General features: G+C 42.6%; 1 protein-coding gene across 6 annotated transcripts in view; it reads left to right on the top strand.

Moving 5' to 3' along the window:
* The window catches only part of LOC122539986 (progranulin-like), a 106,459-nt gene that overhangs the window by 69,160 nt on the left and 17,247 nt on the right, over positions 1-20,052 (top strand). For all 6 annotated transcript variants that reach the window (XM_043675243.1, XM_043675241.1, XM_043675239.1 and 3 more), the window contains exons 9-12: positions 2,886-3,113; positions 6,026-6,160; positions 9,808-10,047; positions 10,706-10,933. In XM_043675243.1, the coding sequence (XP_043531178.1) occupies positions 2,886-3,113; positions 6,026-6,160; positions 9,808-10,047; positions 10,706-10,933 (831 nt within the window). The remainder of the gene's footprint in view (positions 1-2,885; positions 3,114-6,025; positions 6,161-9,807; positions 10,048-10,705; positions 10,934-20,052) is intronic.

The raw sequence follows: 20,052 nt of genomic DNA, 5'->3' as shown, positions 1-20,052 counted from the left end.
CAAGGAACAGGGAAGCTATTTCTGACCAGGAGGCATGTTGCAGATTTGATAGCTCCAGAGGAGTAGTCAATGTTTTGGACGAAAGAATCTAAAGGATCATTAATAATGTCAAACCACAAACTTGAAGAACAGAAAAATTCAACTCCAGGACACATCTAGAAACAGACACTGTTGATTGGAATCATGGGTAATAGCCTAGTTGGATTGTGAGACTTGACTTGGTTACTTTGGGGTCTTATTTGGTTGATAGGCACAATAAAGTTCCAAGCAATTGTTTCAGTACTTGATTGTGAGGTTTCTTAAAAAGTAGCTGAATTAAAGATAGCTTGTGGTAATTTAACCACAACAGTAATTATTAACGAAGATCCCCACTCCTGACCTTTTGATGGAGGGAGGGTGATGCAACGGCTGAGGAACTCTTGCAGTGAATTTCTGGGGTTAAGATGATTTTCCCTCAGCAATCATAACCACCTTCCTTACCATCTGACTCCAACCAGGGCGAATGTTTTTCCTGATGCTGTGTTTGATCAGAGCTTCTTTGAAGCCACGCTATCAGAAATGCTGCCTCTCTTCCCCTCATGAGTTCCAGTTTCTTGTACCAAGGCTATGATAGTCAGGATCTAGATTAGAGTGGTGCTGGAGAAGCACAGGAAGTCAGGCAGCATCCGTGGAGCAGGAAAATCGACATTTCAGGCAAAAGCCCTTCATCAGGAATGAGGCAGTGAGCCTCTGGGCTGGAGAGATAAATGTTGGAACTGGGGTAAGGTGGGGAGAGGGTGAATGAGGAAACAGGTGGAAGTCCACATTGATGCCCTGGGGCTGAAGTGTTCCAAGGCAGAAAATGAAGCGTTCTTCCTCCAGGCATTGGGTGGAGGAGGCCCAGGACCTGCATGTCCTCAGCAGAGTGGGAGGTGGAGTTGAAATATTCAACCACGGGGCGGTAGGATTGATTGGTACAGGTGACCCGGAGATTTCCCTAAAGTGATCTGTGAGAAGGCGTCCAGTCTCCCCAATGTCAAGGAGACCACATCGGGAGCAACAAATACAACAAATGACCATTGATGGATGCGCAGGTGAAAGTATGGATGTGGAAGGCTCCTTTGGGGCCTTGGATGGAGACTGGGGGTGAGGTGTGGGCGCAGGTTTTGCAATTTCTGTGGTGGCAGGGGAAGATGCTAGGAGGGGAGGGTCGGTTGTTGGGCATTGACCTGACCAGGTAGTCACTGAGGGAATGGCCTTTGCAGAAGGCAGAAAGGGGTGGGGAGGGAAATATATCCCTCGTGGTGGGGTCCGTTTGGAGGTGGCAGAAATGTCGGCGCATGGCGCAGTTTATGGGGAGATTAGCAGGGTGGAAGGTGAGGACCAGGAGGGGTTCTGTCCTTGTTGCGGTTGGAGAGGTGGGGTTTGAGGGCAGAGGTGAATGGCGTGGATGAGATGCTTTGGAGGGCATCTTCAACCACATGGGAAGGGAAATTACAGTCTTTAAAGAAAAAGGCCATCTGGTATGTTCTGTGGTGGAACTGGTCCTCCTGGGAGCAGATACAGCAGAGGCGGAGGAATTGGGAATACGGGATAGCATTTTTGCAGGAGGTAGGGTCTGATGAGGTGTAATCCAGGTAGCTGTGGGAGTCGGTGGATTTCTAAAAAATGTCAGTGTTAAGTCGGTCGTCATTGATGGAGATGGAGAGGTCCAGGAAGGGGAGGGAGGTGTCAGAGATGATCCAGTGAATTTAAAGTCTGGGTGGAATGTGTTAGTGAAGTTGATGAACTCCTCAACCTCCTCGCGGGAGCACGAGGTGGTGCCGATGCAGTCATCAATGCAGCGGAGGAAGAGGTGGGGAGTGGTGCTGGCGTAATTATGGAAGATGGACTATTCTAAGTAGCCAACAAAGAGACAGGCTTAGCTGGAGCCCATGGCTACCCCTTTCATCTGGAGGAAGTGGAGGATTCGATGGAGAAATTGTTAAGGGTGAGTCAGGAACCGAGTGGCCCTGGTAGAACCCAAACTAAGTGTCATTGTGGAGGTAATTGAGTAAATGATACTTGTTGAAACTATTGATGACATATTCTACCACTTGGCTAATAAATGAGAGTAGACTGTTTGATTGTGCTGGGTTGAATTTGCCCTCCTTTTTATGGACAGGATGTACCTGTGCAATTTTCCACGTTGCTAGTAAATGCCAATGTGCAACACTACTGGAGCAACTTGACTAGGGGTGTGGCTAGTTCTGGAGCACAAGTCTTCAATTCTATTGACAGTATGTTGCAGTATCAAGTCTTCAGTCATTTTTTGACATCATATGAACATTGGCTTAAGCTTGGTATCTATGATGTTTGGAATTTATGGAAGAGGCCATGAAGGATCATCTAGTCAGCACCTCTGGCTGAAGGTGCTTCAAATATTGCAAGATTGTCTTGTAAGCTCCTTTGCTGGCCTGTCCCATCTTTGAGGATTGGGATATTTATAAAATATCCTCCTGTTATTTGTTAAATTGTCCACCACTTTAGTGACTGCATGTGGCAGAACTACAGGCTTGGATCTGATATGGGATTGGTGGGTTGTGGATTGATTAGCTCTGTCAAATGCTGTTTATGCTGCTTGGCATGCAAATTGTCCTGGCTGTGTTGCAATTTCAACAGGATAACGCCTTATTTTTAGGTCTGCTTGGTGAGAGTCTTGGTATGCCATTATTTGCGGCTTCGGGAGAGGTAAGCACTGAAAGAATAGTTACGGTGCAACTCTGCCAATAATGACTTGAAATACAAATGTTGACATAATTGTAGGTCAGAAAGTTTAAAATGATGTTTGTACCCCAAAAGCAACTTTTACAGGAAAAAATTTGGGATTGTGATTAATTTATCGCGTGTTCTTTTTTCCCCATTAGGCAGTTTGCTGCGAAGACCACGTACATTGTTGTCCTCATGGCTTCGAATGTGATTCGGAAGGACACTGCTACCAGAGGGGCATCTCTATCCCCTGGATGACCAAGACTCCAGCTATTGTGCAAGTTACAGTGAGGGATGTCAAGTGTGATGAAACCAAGAGCTGTCCTGACAATCAAACATGCTGCGAGGGCCTTTCAGGAGATTGGGCGTGCTGCCCCATTCCACAGGTTGGTTTTCAGAACAAAAATCTTGACCAGAACACTTGAAACCGTATCTATGATAATATGCAGAATCTTTGTGAGAGGTACATTTTCAAAGCTGAGAGTGAAGATCTATTGTTACAATAATAGTATCAGCACCTTAATTTGGCTTTCATTTGAAAAAGATTTTTGTGTAAGCTGGAGGGGAAGTGGAGTTAAGAGTGTACATTCAGTAACGTTGCCCAATAAACCTTATTACTGAAAAGTGGAATATCAGGAATGCTAAGGATATCTAGTTTCCTCCCCCTGTACTTTTTAATGCCTGCAAAGCGGAATGTTCAACTGTCGCCCCCTTCTATCTACCACTGGAATGTACCACTGCTGTGTACATATCGCCACAAGCAAAGGTTGAGGAAGCTCTGGATGTGCTGTATTCCACTACTAACACCCTGGAGACTGAACACCCTGAGGCCCTGTTTATTGTAACTGGCGACTTTAATCAAGCCAACCTAAGGAAGGTGTTGCCGGAGTACCACCAGAACATTACCTGCTCCACCAGGGGCACGAACATTTTAGACCACTGTTACACCACTGGGAAGGATGTGTACCGCTCCATCCCCTGCCCTCATTTTGGGAACTCCAACCATAATGCCATGCTTCTCCCGGCTTACAGGCAAAAACTCTAGCCAGGAGGCTCCCTCGCGGATAGAGGTCCAGTGCTGGTTGGAGGAGGCAGAGGATCAACTCCAGTGCTGTCTGGAATCGGCAGATTGGGACATTTTCAAACAGTTACCTATGGACGACATTGTCACAGACTTTAACAGCAAATGTGTGGAGGACTGCATACCGAGGAAATCAATGCGGATGTACCCCAGCAGGAAACCCTGGATGAATCAGGACATAGAGAACCTGCTAAAAACCAGGCGTGAGGCCTTCAGATCAGGAGACCCACTCAAATATAAGAAATCTAAGTATGACCTTTGCAGAGCCATTAAGACAGCCCAGGATCAATACTGATCCAAACTAGAGATCCAGACAGACACCCAGCGATTATGGCAAGGACTGAATGACATCACAGGTTCTAAAAAGAGACAGTGCAAGATAGCAGGCGATGACAACACCTCAAAGCCTTCTATGCTCGCTTTGAGCAGAATTTCGGCAGAGAGGTAACACCTATTCTGACAAGTCCTGACGAACCTGTCCCAACATCAGAGGTCAGATCAGTTTTCCTTCGTGTGAATTCAGGGAAAGTGATGGGACCAGATGGAGTACCACGCTGCGCACTCAGAGCATGCGCAGATCAACTGGCAGAGGTGTTCTGGGACATCTTCAACCTCTCGCTGCAGCAGTCCCCTGTCCCTGCCTGCTTCAAAAGGGCCAACATCATCCCTGTGCCTAAGGCGGCTCATGCAGCATGTCTCAATGACTACCGCCCAGTGACCCTCACCTCGGTGGTCATGAAGTGCTTTGAAAGGCTGGTCATAGCATTAATCAGCTCAAGCCTCCCCACGATTCTTGACCACTCCAATTTGCGTATCGGAATAACAGATCCATATCATTTGCCCTTCACTCCTCCCTCGAACATCTTGACACCAAGAATAGCTGCATAAGAATCCTACTCATTGACTACAGTTTAACCTTTAACACTATTACCCCCTTGAGACTGATTACTAAACTTAGTGATGTTGGACTAAACCCCACTCTCTGCAACTGGATCCTCAGTTTCCTGACCCACAGACCACAATCAGTGAAGAATGGGGACAATATTTCATTCACTTACACAGGAGCCCCCGGCATGCGCACTCAGCCCCCTACTGTACACAGTGTATACCCATGACTGCAATTCCATTTACAAGTTAGCTGATGACACCACCATAGTTGGTGAACTCTCAGACGGCGACGAAACAGACTACAGATGGGAGGTGGAAGACCTGGAAAAATGGTGCTCTAGCTCTCAATGCCAGCAAAAACCAAGGAACTCGTTATTGACTTTCAGTGGGATGTTACTCATACCCCCCTACACACTAACAGCAGAGGTGGAATGAGTGAAGCATGTCAAGCTCTTGAGAGTGGTCATCCACAACAACCTTTCTTGGACTCTTCATGTGGACGCACTGGTTACAAAGGCCCAACAACATCTCCCCTTCCTCAGGCAGCTGAGGAAATTTGGCATGACGGTGAATACCCTTGCCAACTTTTACAGGTGCGCCATCGAGAGCATTCTGTCTTGATTTATCACTACCTGGTATGGCAACTACACCATTCAACATTGGAGATGGTTACAGAGAATAGTGAGCTCGGCCCGGACAGTCACAAAGGCCAACCTCCCATGTGTAGAATCCATCTACCAGGCTCGCTGTCAAGGAAAGGCTGCCAGCATTTTTAATGATCCATCCCACCCTGGCAATGTTTTTCTACAACCTGTACAATCAGAGAGAAGGTATAGAAGCCTTCTCTCCCCAGCCTCCCCAGCCGGTTACGCAACAGTTTCTACCCTACTGTTGTTAGAATACTGAATGGACTCTCAAACTCTTAACATGTCCCTGTATCTGTGTTTTTGTTTTTCCTGCTGTTTACCTATGATTTACTATCTATGCTATTTAACTCTGTGATCTGCCTGTATTGCTTGCAAGACAAAGCTTTTCATTGTGCCTCGGTATATGTGACAATAAATTCAATTCAATTCAATTCAGTGTTCATGCATGTTTCCAACAGTTAAACACTATCCACTGTGTAACACAAATCCACCTGCAGTTCAGAATACCAGCTGGAGGTATGTTTCTTTTCCAATAATACGACCCCCAAAAGATAGATCACCCAAAATATCCACACACATGATGCATCAAAAACCATCTGGAAGCTGGAAAGAGCCAGATTTGAAATGCAGTGAATGCTGTGATTAAATACAACTTAATATATTGTTGCTTTTGTACCAATAGGCAGTTTGCTGTGAAGATCATACACACTGTTGTCCCAATGGCTACACATGTGACATTCAGAAAGGCTTATGTAAGACGAAGGATTCTTTCATTCCCATGGTCCTGAAGTTGACAAGCAGTATGGAAAAAATGAAGGTAAGACTTGTGATGATGGTATAAAATGCACGTGATGGAGCAGTTGCTGCAGAAATAAGACTGGCAGCTGGAGCTGTTGCTCTTTACCTCAGGTTAGAGGAACATTTGTGCAATTTTCCTGTTAATAAGAGATCATTTGAAAGGACATCATCAAATCGCACTATCCTCCACAGTGAGGAATCTTGCATTTGACGTTTAGTCAGATCTGTCCTTTTTGATCTGGCAGCTGTGTACCATTGAAAAGCTTTTGCCTACTACAGTAGGTACAAATGTTCAAGCCTTAGTTCAAGACACACTGTATTTTAAACTAAAAAACAGGCAGATCAAAACTTCTAAATTTTTGTCATAAACCAAGTACCCCTCACCATTTGACCATCATTCATGAAGTCTGAAGCATGTTACTTTGATGCAGCACCAATCTTCAAATCCTATCACATCCCTCCCACATCCTGCTTGCTTCTACCTGTATAACATGACTGACTCTGACCCTACCTTACTGCCATTGAAATTGAAATCATTACCCCTAATCTTGCCACCTACAGCTTGAATCTATATGGCACATGCTTCACAGTAATGCTATGATGCAAAAGTTTCCACTAGGCCATAGGAGATATTGGGACCGGTGACGAAAAATGATCAGGTGATTTAAAGAACTGTCATAAAGTAAGAGAGTAATTGGAGAGGTTTTCATAGGATTTAGAAATGCTGCAGACAGTTGGCTAATTATGGCTGCAACAACTTGCCATGTGAGTAATTCACAATGCCATTGTCCCACCTTCTCCCTATAACCATGCACATTCTTTCTTTTCCAAAGTCAATCTAATTCCCTTTTGAACCCCAACTGAACCTACTTCACCATAGACTCTGAGTGCTTTCCAAACCTTTATCAGGAGGGAATTCCTGTATTTAGGGTCTCTGTAGCATAATGCAGTCATCAATGGTTGTGCAATTAAATTGGGAACACTGAAGGGGATGTTCACACTGAGAACAGGATTCGAATGTCAGAGACCTGTTAAACTGGTGGAGGCAACTGGCTGGGTAATCTCATTCTGAGATACAAAATTAGGTAGCGTCATTATGGCTTCATGAAGGGAAGTGATGACTGACAAATTTATTAGAATTCTTTGGAGACTTAACAGCAGTATAGATAAAAAGGAGCCAGTCAATATAATATATTTGAATTTCCAAAATGCATTTGGGGTAATGACTCATCCTATTAAGTAAAAGTTACTTAATAGGATGACTGCATGGTATTGAGAGTTGTAGATTTTCATGGATAGAGGATTGACTAATTAACAGAAGATAGTGTTGGGTTAAAACAGGCAATTTCAGGATAGCAAGCTGTATCTAGTGGAGTGTTTCGGGAGGTCAGTGTTGGGGCCACAATTATTTACAACTATATTGATGACATGGGTGAGGGAAATGAGTATGCTATTACCAAGTTTGCGGATCACTCAAAATTGTGGGAAAGCAAATGGTGAGGATGTCTCAAGGAATCAACAGAAAAATATCGGCAAATTAAGTGAGTGGGCAAAAACCTGACAGTGTAATGTGGGAAAGGGTGAGGATAAGTGTACAGCCGAAATAGAACTGAATTTCAGAGGTGAGGCGTGTGACTGCCCTTGATAATAGTATCATAGAGTCTTGCAACACTAAAACTGACCTATTGGTCCAATCAAGCAGAACATAATCCTAGGCTAAACTAGTCCCACCCTCTTGCGCTAAGCCTATACCCCTCCAAACATTCCTTATTCTGGTCCTTATCTAAATGTCTTTTAAATGTTGTAACAGTACTTGCATTCACCACTTCTTCTGGAAGTTTATTCCACACATGAACCAATCTGTGTTTAAAATCAAATAATTGCCCCATATCATTTTTTTAATCGTTCTCCTCTTAACTTAAAAATATGCCCCAGTCTTGAAATTCCCCACATTAGGGTGAAGGCACCTGCAATTCACTGTAACTGTACCCCTCATGATTTTATAAACATCTATAAAGTCACCCCTCAATCTCATACGCTCCAGTGAAAAAAGTCCCAATCTGTCCAGGCTGTCTTCATAATTCAAACCCTCCATTCCTGGCAACATCCTGGTAGATCTTTTTTGAGCCCTCTGTAACTTGATATTCTTCCTATAATGGAAGGACCAGAATTGAACATACTACTCCAAAATAGGCCTCATCAATGTACTGTACAACCTTAACATGATGTCCCAACCCTTTTACTCGAAGGTCTGAGCAATGAAGACAAGCGTGCTAAACACTTTCTTAACCACTTTGTCTACCCAAGACACAAATTTCAAAGAATTATGTACTTGAGCCCCTAAGTGTCTCTATTCTACAAAACTAACCGAGACTGTCTTTTTAATTGTATAAATCCTGTCCTTGTTCGAATTATCAAAATACAATACCTTGCATTTATCCAAATTAAACTCCATCTACTATTCTTCATCCCATTGACCCAAGTGAACAAGATCTCTTTGTAACTTTAGATAACCTCCTTCGTTGTCTACTGTACCACCAATTTTGATGTCATCTGCAAACTTACGAACCATGCTTCTATATTCTCATCTAAATCACTTATATAAATGAGAAACAAAAGTGGAGCCAGTACCGATCCTTGTGGAACACGACCGGTCATATGCCTGCAGTCCAAAAAGCAACCTTCCATCATCACACTCTGTCTGCTGCCATTAAGCCAATCTGGTATCCAATTGGCAAGCTCACCCTGAATTCCATGTGATCTAACTTTATTAATTAATCTAACATGCGGGACTTGTCAAAGGTTTTACTAAAATCCAAGTAAATAATACCTACTGTTCTGCCCTCATCAATCATGTTGATTACTTGCTCAAAAATCTCAATCAAGTTTGAGACACGATTTATCTTGCACACAACCATATTGAAACCGAATTTAACTGTGAAGCCTTGGCAAAACTAGAGTCAATGGGAATTGGGTGAGAATCAAGGAAGAGAAAACTGCTGGTTAGAGTCACACCCAAGGTAAGATGACTGAGTTTACTGGAGTCAGTCATCCTGTTTCAGGCCGTCTTTGTGGGATTTTGTCACGACAGTGTGCTAGGTCCAACCATCTTCAACTTGTACGTTAATCACCTTCCCACTTCAGAACACTAGAGTCGCATAAGGGCCAGGAAATGACCATCCCTGAGAAGAGAGAATCTAACCATGGCCCCTTGACATTCAGTGGCATTGCTATCACGAAATCTTCCCCTATCAACATTCGGGGGGGTTACCAGTGTTCAGAAAATGAACTGAACTCGCCATATAAATACTGTGGATACAAGAGCATGTCACAGGCCTTGAATTCAACTGTAAAATATATTCATTGGCTTTCAAGAACTGAAGGTAAATGTTAAATGGTTAAATAATCAGCAACTGATAACAATTACCAAGAGACTTCACTATTGACTTACTGTAAATAAACAGAAAACATTGCTTACAGCTTCGGGAGAGGTAAACAATGAAAGAATATTTAAGGTGCAACTCTGCCAACAATGATTTGAAATACAAATGTTGACATAATTGTAGGTCAGAAAGTTTTAAATTATGTTTGTATCCCAAAATCAATTTTAATAGGAGAAAATTTGGGGCTATGATTAATTTATTGCATGTTTATTTTCCCAATCAGAAAGTTTGCTGCAAAGACCACATACAAAGACCAGATTGTTGTCCTAAGGGCTTCAAATGCAATCCTGATACTGGAGATTGCTATAAGATGGGCATCTCTATTCCCTGGATGACCAAGACTCCAGCTATTGTGCAGGGTACAATAAGGAATGTCAAGTGTGATGAAACCAAGAGCTGTGCTGACAATCAAACATGCTGCAAGGGCACTTCAGGAGGTTGGGCATGCTGTCCCATTCCACAGGTTGGTTTTAATAACAAAAATCTTGACCTGAACACTAGAAAACGTATCATTGACAATATGTAGAATCTTTGTTTGAGGTAGATATTCAAAGCAGTGAATGAAGTTCCATTCTTTTAATAATGCTATCAGCACTTTCTTTTCCAGCTGGGAGGCAAATTGTGTGTAAACTGGAATGAGAGTGGAGTTTGAATGTATATTTAGTAGCCTTCCTCAGAAAATCGTATTACTGAGAAATGGATTTTCAGGAAGAAAAATTGAAATACCGACGATTATGGATTAACAATATCTAGTATGCTCCCCACATTGATCTGATACTTAAGTTTTATTTCATCACAACATTCACTGCATTTCAAGTCTGCCTCTTCACAGTATCAGATGATTATTGATTCATCATGTGTGTTGAATATTTCGGGTGATTGCTATTTTTTTCGGTAGTATTGTGTAAATTGGTGAAGGAGTGAACCTCCAGATGGTATTCTGAACTGCAGTTGGATTTGTGTTTCACACTGGATAGAGTTTAACTGTTGCAAACACACGCATGCACAGCCCACCCTGCAGGCTTCAAAAGTGCGGGGGAATCTCAGAAGGATTAAGATGGATGTTGAATTTTTTGTTTGAACTTGCATCTTAATTTTATATTGTTATTTTGTACTAATAGGCAGTTTGCTGTGAAGATCATATACACTGTTGTCCCAGTGGCTACACATGTGATGTTCAGAAAGGAATGTGTGAGATGAAGGATTCTTCCATTCCCATGGTCCTAAAGCTTACAAACAGTATGGAAAAAATGAAGGACGAGATCTGTGATGATGGTACAATATGCCCATCAGGGAGCAGTTGCTGCAAAAATAACGCTGGCGGCTGGAACTGTTGCCCTTTACCTCAGGTGAGTGGAAAATTATGTAAATTCCCTGTTTATAAGGGCTCGTTTGAAAGAACTTCATCAAACTGCACTATACTCCGCAGCGAAAAAAGTCTTGCATTTGACATTTACTCAGATCTGTCCTGTTCAATCTGGCAGCTGAGTACCATTGAAAAATTTTCAACTGCTACAATAGGTATTTGTGTTTAAATCCTAGTTTAGATTTGGAAGATGAATTCTTGAACGGTCCCATTTAATTTTGAACTAGATCCTCCAGATAAGCTGCCTGACTCGCTGTTCAAGACACACATCAGTATTTTGTCCAACTAAAAAAGAGAAGATCAAAACTTCTAAATTTTCGTCATAAACCGAGTACCCCTTACTATTTGACTATCATTCCATATTCATGAAGGATGATAAATGCCACTCTGATACAGACCTGATCTCCAAATTATACCACATCATTCCCACATCCTGCTTGCTTCTACCTGTGCAATATGACTGACTCTGACCCTACCTTACTGTCATTGTAATTGAAACCATTACCCCTAATCTTGTGACCTCAGCAATTGATTTCCCTGTCACCTACAACTTGAATTTATATGGCACCTTTAATAAAACATCTCAAGATGCTTCATTGGACTGCTATCATGCAAAATTTTCCACCAGGCCGCAAGAGATATTGGAACAGGTGATGAAAAATGATCAGATGATTTAAAGAACTGTCATAAAGGGAGTGGGTAATTGGAAAGGTTTTCATAGGATTTGGAAATGCTGCAGACAGTTGGGCAATTATGCCTGCACCAACTTTCCATGTGAGCAATTCACAATGCCATTGTCCCACCTTCTCTCTATAACTGTGCACATGCTGATAACAGTCTAATTCCCTTTTGAATGCTTCAATTGAATCTACTTCCCCATAGACTCTGAGTGCTTTCCAGACCTTTTATCAGGACGGAAATCCTGTATTTAGGATCTCTGTAGCTATATGCAGTCACCAATGGTTGTGCAATTGGGGATGCTGAAGGGGATGTTCACAATGAGAACAAGGTGAGAATGTTAGAGAATGTTTGACCTGTTAGTCTGGTGGGAAGAGATGGTGGCAACTGGCTGGGTAATCTCAGTCTCTGAGAGAAAGCTGTCCATGAATTCCTTTCAATTCTTGAGTATCAGGGTAGATGAGACAGGGAAGGATTTGCAGCATACTGACTCCGGTTACTTAATAGCCTTTCAACTTGTACAACATTTAATTACATGAATGCAGTGTTGCTTACCTAACATTCCATCTTTGCTGATCCATCCCTGAGATGTTAATTTAAAATATTCATTCTTGTATTTCATATTGGCTTCACTGAATTTACAGCACCCCCAGCCTCTGTTTCCCTACACCCACCAAACCTCTATACTGACTTAGTTCACTGAATCTCTGCAGTGTGGAAACAGGCCACTTGGCCCAACAAGTCCTCACTGATCCTCTGAAGAGCATACTACCCAGATCCACTCCCCTACTACTCTACACTTCCCCTGACCAATATACCAAGCCTACACATCCCTGAACACTGAGCAATTTAGTATGGCCAATCCACCCACCCTGTACATCTTTGGACTGTAGGACGAAACTGGAGCACCCTGAGTAAACGTAGGCAGACACGGGGAGAATGTGCAAACTCCACACAGACAGTAACCTGAGGCTGGAATTGAACCTGTGTCCCTGGCGCTGAGAGTCAGCAGTGGAGTTTTGGAATAGCAAGCTGTATCTAGACTTCTTGCTCCTTCCTTCCCGCTGTTGGTAGCAGTCTCTAGCTTCTTCTCTCCTTGCCCCCAGAATTCCCATTCTTTCTTCCATCTTCAGCATAGAGTCATTGCGTCATAGAGATGCACAGCATGGAAACAGACCCTTCAGTCCAACCCGTCCATGCCGGCCAGATATCCCAACCCAATCTAGTCCCACCTGCCAGTACCTGGCCCACATCCCTCCAAGCCCTTCCTATTCATATACCCATCCAAATGCCTTTTAAATGTTGTAATTGTACCAGCCTCCTCCACTTCCTCTGGCAGCTCATTCCATACATGTACCACCCTCTGCGTGAAAACGTTGCCCCTTAGGTCCCTTTTATATCTTTCCCTTCTCACTCTGAACCTATGCCTTCTAATTCTGGACTCCCCCACTCCAGGGAAAAGACTTTGCCTATTTATCGTATCCATGCCCCTCATAATTTTGTAAACCTCTATAAGGTCACCCCTCAGCCTCCGACGCTCCACGGAAAACGGCCATAGCCTGTTCAGCCTCTCCCTATAACTCAAATCCTCCAACCCTAGCAACATCCTTGTAAATCTTTTCTGAACCCTTTCAAGTTGCACAACATCTTTCCAATAGGAAGGAGACCAGAATTGCACGCAATATTCCAACAGTGGCCTAACCAATGTCCTGTAAAGCCACAACATGACATCCCAACTCCTGTACTCAATACTTTGACCAATAAAAGAAAGCATACCAAACGCTGCCTTCACTGTACTATTTACGTGCGATTCCATTTTCAAGGAGCTATGAACCTGCACTCCAAGGTCTCTTTGTTCAGCAACACTCTCTAGGACCTTCGCACTAAGTGTATAAGTCCTGCTAAGATTTACTTTCCCAAAATGCAGCACCTTGCATTTATCTGAATTAAACTCAATCTGCCACCTTTCGGCCCATTGGCTCATCTGGTCAAGATCCTGTTGTAATCTGAGGTAACCTTCTTCACTGTCCACTACACCTCTGATTTTGGTGTCATCTGCAAACTTACTAACTATACCTCTTATGCTCGCATCCAAATCTCCAAAAGCAAATTGTGGGGGAAGCTTTCAATCACTCATGACATACAGAATTAAGAGTTTAAATGAGTTGCTGGGGATGAAGTCACTGTGGATCATAGGTTAATGCTGATTTTCTGCTGTTCTGTATCTCAGTATCAGGAACACTCACAATTTGATTCTGTTGCCATACCTACAACAATCTGGTCCAAAGACTCTGCAGATGGAGCCGAAACAATGCATATTGAGATTAAATTTTTAAAAATAATTAAGTTTCATGTATTTGTTGGTAAAAGTCAGAAGTCGGACGACGCCAAGTTATAGTCACCAGTTTGTCTGAAATCACAAGCTTTCAGAGTCTTGCCTCTTTCTCAGGTGAGATGAGTAGCTTCGTGTTAGTTGAAGGGGGAGGTGATGGAATGGTGACTGGTATTGTGACCGGACCAGTAATCCAGACATGCCGGTAATATTCTGGAGGGTCTAGATTGGTTGGAATTTTTTTTTTATAAAGACGAAGAAAGATGCCAAAATGAGCAAAGACTCCTTGGGGAATGAGGCAAAGGACGTAATCATGGAGAACCAGGAAATGGCAGAATATTAGATTAATACTTTGCATCAGTCTTCATGGTAGAAAACACTAACAGTATTCCAAAAGTATTAAATAGTCAAGGGGCTAAAGGAGAAATAAATACAATAGTTAGCACTATAGAAAATGTACTGAGGAAACTAATGTGGCCAAAGCTTGTTGAGTTCCCTGGACCTGCTGGGTTGCAGCCTTGGATATTAAAGTGCTCATGGACGCACAAGGTCATCATCTTCCAAAGATCGAAAGGTTTTGGACCAGTCCCAGAGGAGTAGAAATCTGTCAATGTAGCACGTTATGCAAAAGGAGGAGACAAACATCAAGTGACTATAGGCCAGTATGCTGAACACTAGCCTTTGGGATATTAGAAGCGATGTAATAATAGAGCATTTAGGAAGACAAAATCAAGCAAAGTCATTATAGCTTCATGAAGGGGAAATGATGCCTGAAAGATTAATTCAAATTCTTTGTTAACAAGAAGGATAGACAAAAGAGAGCCATTCAATATATTATATTTCAATTTCCAAAATATGTTGGGTAATGATATTTGGTCACTTAATACGACGAGTGCATGGTATTGGGAGTTGTGGATTTTCATGAACAGAGGATTGACTAATTAACAAAAGATAGTGTTGAGTTTAAAGAGACATTTTTGGGATAGCAAGCTGTGTCAAGTAGAGTGCCTCGGGTCGGTGTTGGAGCCACAGTTATTTACAATATATATTGATGATGTGGCTGAGGGAAGTGAATGCATTACCAATCCTCAAAATGGAATTGAGGATTGTCAGATTGAATTTAGTTGTGGAGTAAACTCGATGTGCAGGATGGTCTGTTTATGTTCCTTCATCTTACCTGAATGGGGTGGACAAGTAATAAACAGTGAAACAATTAAAAGTAGGAGGTTGCTTCACAAATAACACCATCCCTGATGATGGGGGTGCCCAGCACATCAATGGAAAAGGTAAAGCAGAAGCACTCACAGCCATCTTCAGCCAAAAATACAGCGTGAATGATCCATTTTGGCCTTCTCCAGGGGTACCACTGTCACAGATGTCAGTCTTCAGTAATTTGATTCACTCCACGCAGTGTCAAGAGCCAGCTGGATTCACTGGATACTCGAAAGATGATGTGTGCTAACTGCATTCTGGTAATAGTATTGAAGACGTGTGCACCAGAACTTGTCACTCCTAGCCCACTAGTTCAAGTGCAGTTACAACACTGGCATCCACCCAACAATGTGACAATGACCCAGGTATATCCTGTATTGTAAAAACAGAACAAATCCAACCCAGCAGGTTAAACCCCCCCCCCCCACCATCAGTCTACCCTTAATCGTCATTAAAGTGATCTAATGTGTCATCAGCCGGGTGAACATGCAGCAACTTGCTTAGGAATAATTTGCTCATTGACACTTGGGATTCTGCCAGCTCCTGATGTCATTACACCCTTAGTTCAGAGGTGGGATAAGCATGACTGCACTTGGTATTAGTGTCACATGAGGCCTGGAATCCTGCAGTGAGTAACTCGCCTGATACCTCAAACACTGTACACTACAAGGCAGAAGTCACCAGTTGTGAGTGCAGCTTCAGCAATTCGCAAGAAGGTTGGTACCATTCAGGGCAAAGCAGCTCTGGACCATATCCACAGACATCTACTCTCTCCACACTGATGTAGCAGCAGTGCATCATATCATCAATATACACTACAGAAATTCACCAAGGCTCCTGAGAAAGCACATTCCAAAGCCACGATAACTGCCATGTAGAAAGTCAAGGGCAACAAGTACAGATGTACTTCCACTGGCAAGTTACCCACCAAGCCACAGACTTGGAATATGACTGTTCCTTCAGTGTTGCTGGGTCAAAATACTGGAACTCCTCTTCCTCTGATTCTCCTGAGATTAATTGGAATTAATTTGCTTTATCCACTTGGCAGCCGCCTCATTGATCTTATTTTGTGTGCTGTTTAATTATAAGCCAGCTTATAACCAATCCTCTGTCTTTACCTATATCTTGTGTATTTTCTCTCACTTGAATTTACTTATTCCTTCACTTACCCACTTCTCCAGTTGTGGGTCTCTGACCTTATGACAGACATAGAAATTCTCACTTCTTTTGCTGAGCTTACTATAGAAAATTTGTGAAAGTGAATTGTAGCTTATCTAAATGAAGGTTGGTCAGGATAGGGAAGCTGAGCTAAAGGTTAAACGGTGCACTTAATCTCATGCTAAATGATGGGCCAGTTCCAAGAATGGTGGAGCTGAGGTCAGAGGTGAACAGGTCTTTTTCAAGGTGCAGAAAGATGGCTTTGGCTTTTGTTTTCTTTATGTTAACCATTTGAAATTATGGGATTAATGGCAAGGAGTAGAGAAACAGAGCTGGATGTCCAAAATAAAAAATCATTGGCTTCATGCATCTAAATAATTGCAGGCAATATTGCACACATAAGCAAAGCATGTGGAACCCTCTGGTAGATCAGAAGCTAAAGTGAATGTACAGTTGAAGGAACCAACCAAAGTGGCAAAGATAAAGTCACCATAGTCTTACTAGACCATAGGGCTACTCTCTCATTAGAGAGTGGTTTAACCTGAGAGTTACCATGCCTCAGGCAAGAGGAGAGGTTGAGAAGGAGAGTCCTGCATGGTAACTTCAGCCAGTGTGGGAATTGAACCTACCTTTTTGGTATCACTCACATTGCAAACTGGTCATCTAGCCACTGGGCTAACCAATACTGCCCTATCCAAAAAAAATAGTGATACGATGTTTATGTCAAAACAGGGTGGATCCAGTCGTAAAAGAGTAACACCAGGGTTAAACTGTTGAAGTGAATTCATCAAAAAATGGTTGCTGTTAATGGTAGCAGAAAAGTCAAGAAGGGATGGTGAGGTTTGATGGCAGTTGTGCAAAGTGTCATTATTGATTTTTGTCAGGGTTTTAGTACTGTGCAGCAAAACCTGTAAAGCTCGAGTGGTGAGTTGCAAAGTAGGAAAAAGTCCCAAAAGAAACAATATATTTAAGAAATTCAGGACAAAAAGTAAAGTTGGATAAGCAACAATAGCTTATGATGATGAAAAAGTTAAGAGTAAGTTTTGTTGAACAGGAATTTTATTCTTTCAGAGAACTTCAGATTTTCTGGCTTTATTTCCACTACGGTAGAAAAGGTGTGGACGTTGTAATATTAAAATCTGAAGGGCTTTGGTGAATAGGGAAAGATTGAATCATGTTTATGGAATTAATGCTTGAGAACTGAAAGAGATGTTTGCTTTTGAATGGAAATCTTCATGATATCAGGAATTCCCAAAGTGCTTCACAACCAATTAATTACTTTGAAAAAACATCAGAATTGGAGGAGCTCATTTACGCAGTCGCCTGTTCTGCCATTCACTTGAGTTCATGGCTACGTTTGACTTTCATAAACCTGTCTTTGCCCTCTCCTCCTTCATATGTTATTGTTAATAAAGATCTTTCAATCTCTGGTCTGAAAATTAACGATTGATCAAGTAACAGTTGTCCTTTGCAGAAGTGTTCCAGTATTTCCTAATTTTCTGGTGCATTTATGGAATGAGTTGTCAGAGGAAGTGGAGGCTGATACAGTTACAACATATACCCCTCCATATGCCTTTTATATGAATAGGAAGGGATAGAGGGATGTGGGCAGCAAGTGCTGGCAAATGAGACTAGATTAGGTCAAGACATCTGGGTGGCATAGACCAGTTGGACTGAAGGATCTGTTTCCATGTTGTCTATCTCTATGACTCTCCTGACTATCCCTCTACTTGGATTCATAGCCTATGGACATAGTTTCTCCTTGTCAATCTATCCTATCAATTCCAAATAATAATATCTTTAAAATTTTGATCAAATCATACTCGAACCTTTAAAATTCCAGAGAAGATAAGGCTGAAGTATTTGCAGCAATCTTCAGCCGGAAAGACTAATTCATGTTGTCTTCCTGTGGAAGTCTTCAGGCACTCATGTAAGTCATCTGCTAATTTGACTCCCTCCACAAGATAACAAAAAAATGGCTAAAGGCACTGGATTAGGCAAAGTTATGGGCCCTGATAGTGCTCCAGAACTAATATTAGATTACTAGATTAGATTACATTACAGTGTGGAAACAGGCCCTTCGGCCCAACAAGTCCACACCGACCCGCCGAAGCGAAACCCACCCATACTCCTACATTTACCCCTTACCTAACACTACGGGCAATTTAGTATGGCCAATTCACCTGACCCTGCACATCTTTGGACTGTGGGAGGAAACCGGAGCACCCGGAGGAAACCCACGCAGACACGGGGAGAACGTGCAAACTCCACACAGTCAGTCGCCTGAGGCGGGAATTGAACCCGGGTCTCTAGCGCTGTGAGGCAGCAGTGCTAACCACTGTGCCACTGTGCCGCCCACAAGTGCCAATGCTGGTGCTTCAGAACCTACCACACAGTGGACAAGTATTCTAGTACAGCTACAAAACTGGCATCTACCTGATATTATGACACATTGTCCAGGCATATCCTGTACACGAAAAGCAGAACATATTCAACCAAACCAATTACCACTCCAGGCTACTGTCAATCATCAGTAAAGTGTGGACATGGTTTACGATCATGCTATCAAGCAACATTTGCTTGGCAATTAGCGGCTAACCGACAGTTCTGCCAGGACCAGTGAGCTTCTGACCTTATTCCAACTTTGATCCAGACATCGGTTTAAAAAAAAAGCTTGAACTCCAGGGTGAGGTGAGAATGTCAAAACTCATGTCATATTAGCCTGAATGTGGACGAGAAGAACCCTAGCAAAATTAGGGTTTATGAGAATTATGCTCCTCTGGTTGGAGTCATACATGGCACAAAAGAAAATAATTGAGGTTGTTGAGATCATTATCTCAACTTCAAGACATCAGGAGTTCTTTGAGCTAGGGGCCTAGGCCCATTCATCTTTAGCTGCTTTATCAATTATCTTCCTTCCATCATAAGGTCAGAGGTGTGAATGTTCACTGATGATTGTAGATTGTTCTGAATCATTTGTGTCTCTTCAGATACTGAAGAAGTCCATGTTCCCCTGCTGCAAGACCTGGACAATCTCCAACTTGGGCTGACAAGTGGCAAGTAGCATTGCTTGGCACTTGTGTGGCATTAATTAACATTTCTCAGAAAAGAGTCTAACCATCTCTCCGTGACATTCAACAGGATTACCATCGCTGAACCCCCACCCCTAATATCACCTTGGGAGTTATCATTGATCAGAGGATGAACATAGCCATATAAGTGCTGTGATTGCACCAGCAGGTCAGAGGCTAGGACTCAAAGTCTGTCCATCCATCTATAAGTCACAAGGCAGGAGTGTACATGTGTATTTTGTCCTGGACGGTATCAAGCTGTGATTTAGACACTTAAACTCGCAACAACGTTCAAGCCTTGACAACATCCAGACCAAAGTAGCCTGTGTAATTGATACCATGGCCAAAAACAGCTATGCCCTCCACCATCAACTCTGTATTTGAAGATGCACTGCAGAAATTCATCATGGTTACTTCAAGCAACACCGTACAAACTTATGTACACGATCTAAAAGAAAGCCAAGGAAGCCCTGTGGGCATATTATCACCTGCATTTTTCCCTCCAAGCCACTTATCCTCCTGACTTAGAAATACATTACCTTTGCTTTGCTGCTGCTTGTTTAAAATCCTGGAACTCCCTCTCTAACAACTCTCTGGGTGTACCTACATTAGACAAACTGCAATGAAGGGAGTTTGCGACCCATTTCTGGA

Source organism: Chiloscyllium plagiosum, chromosome 33 (assembly GCF_004010195.1).
Source record: "Chiloscyllium plagiosum isolate BGI_BamShark_2017 chromosome 33, ASM401019v2, whole genome shotgun sequence".
In the NCBI taxonomy this organism is placed as follows: Eukaryota; Metazoa; Chordata; class Chondrichthyes; order Orectolobiformes; family Hemiscylliidae; genus Chiloscyllium; species Chiloscyllium plagiosum.
This window is presented reverse-complemented; position numbering and strand designations above follow the sequence as displayed.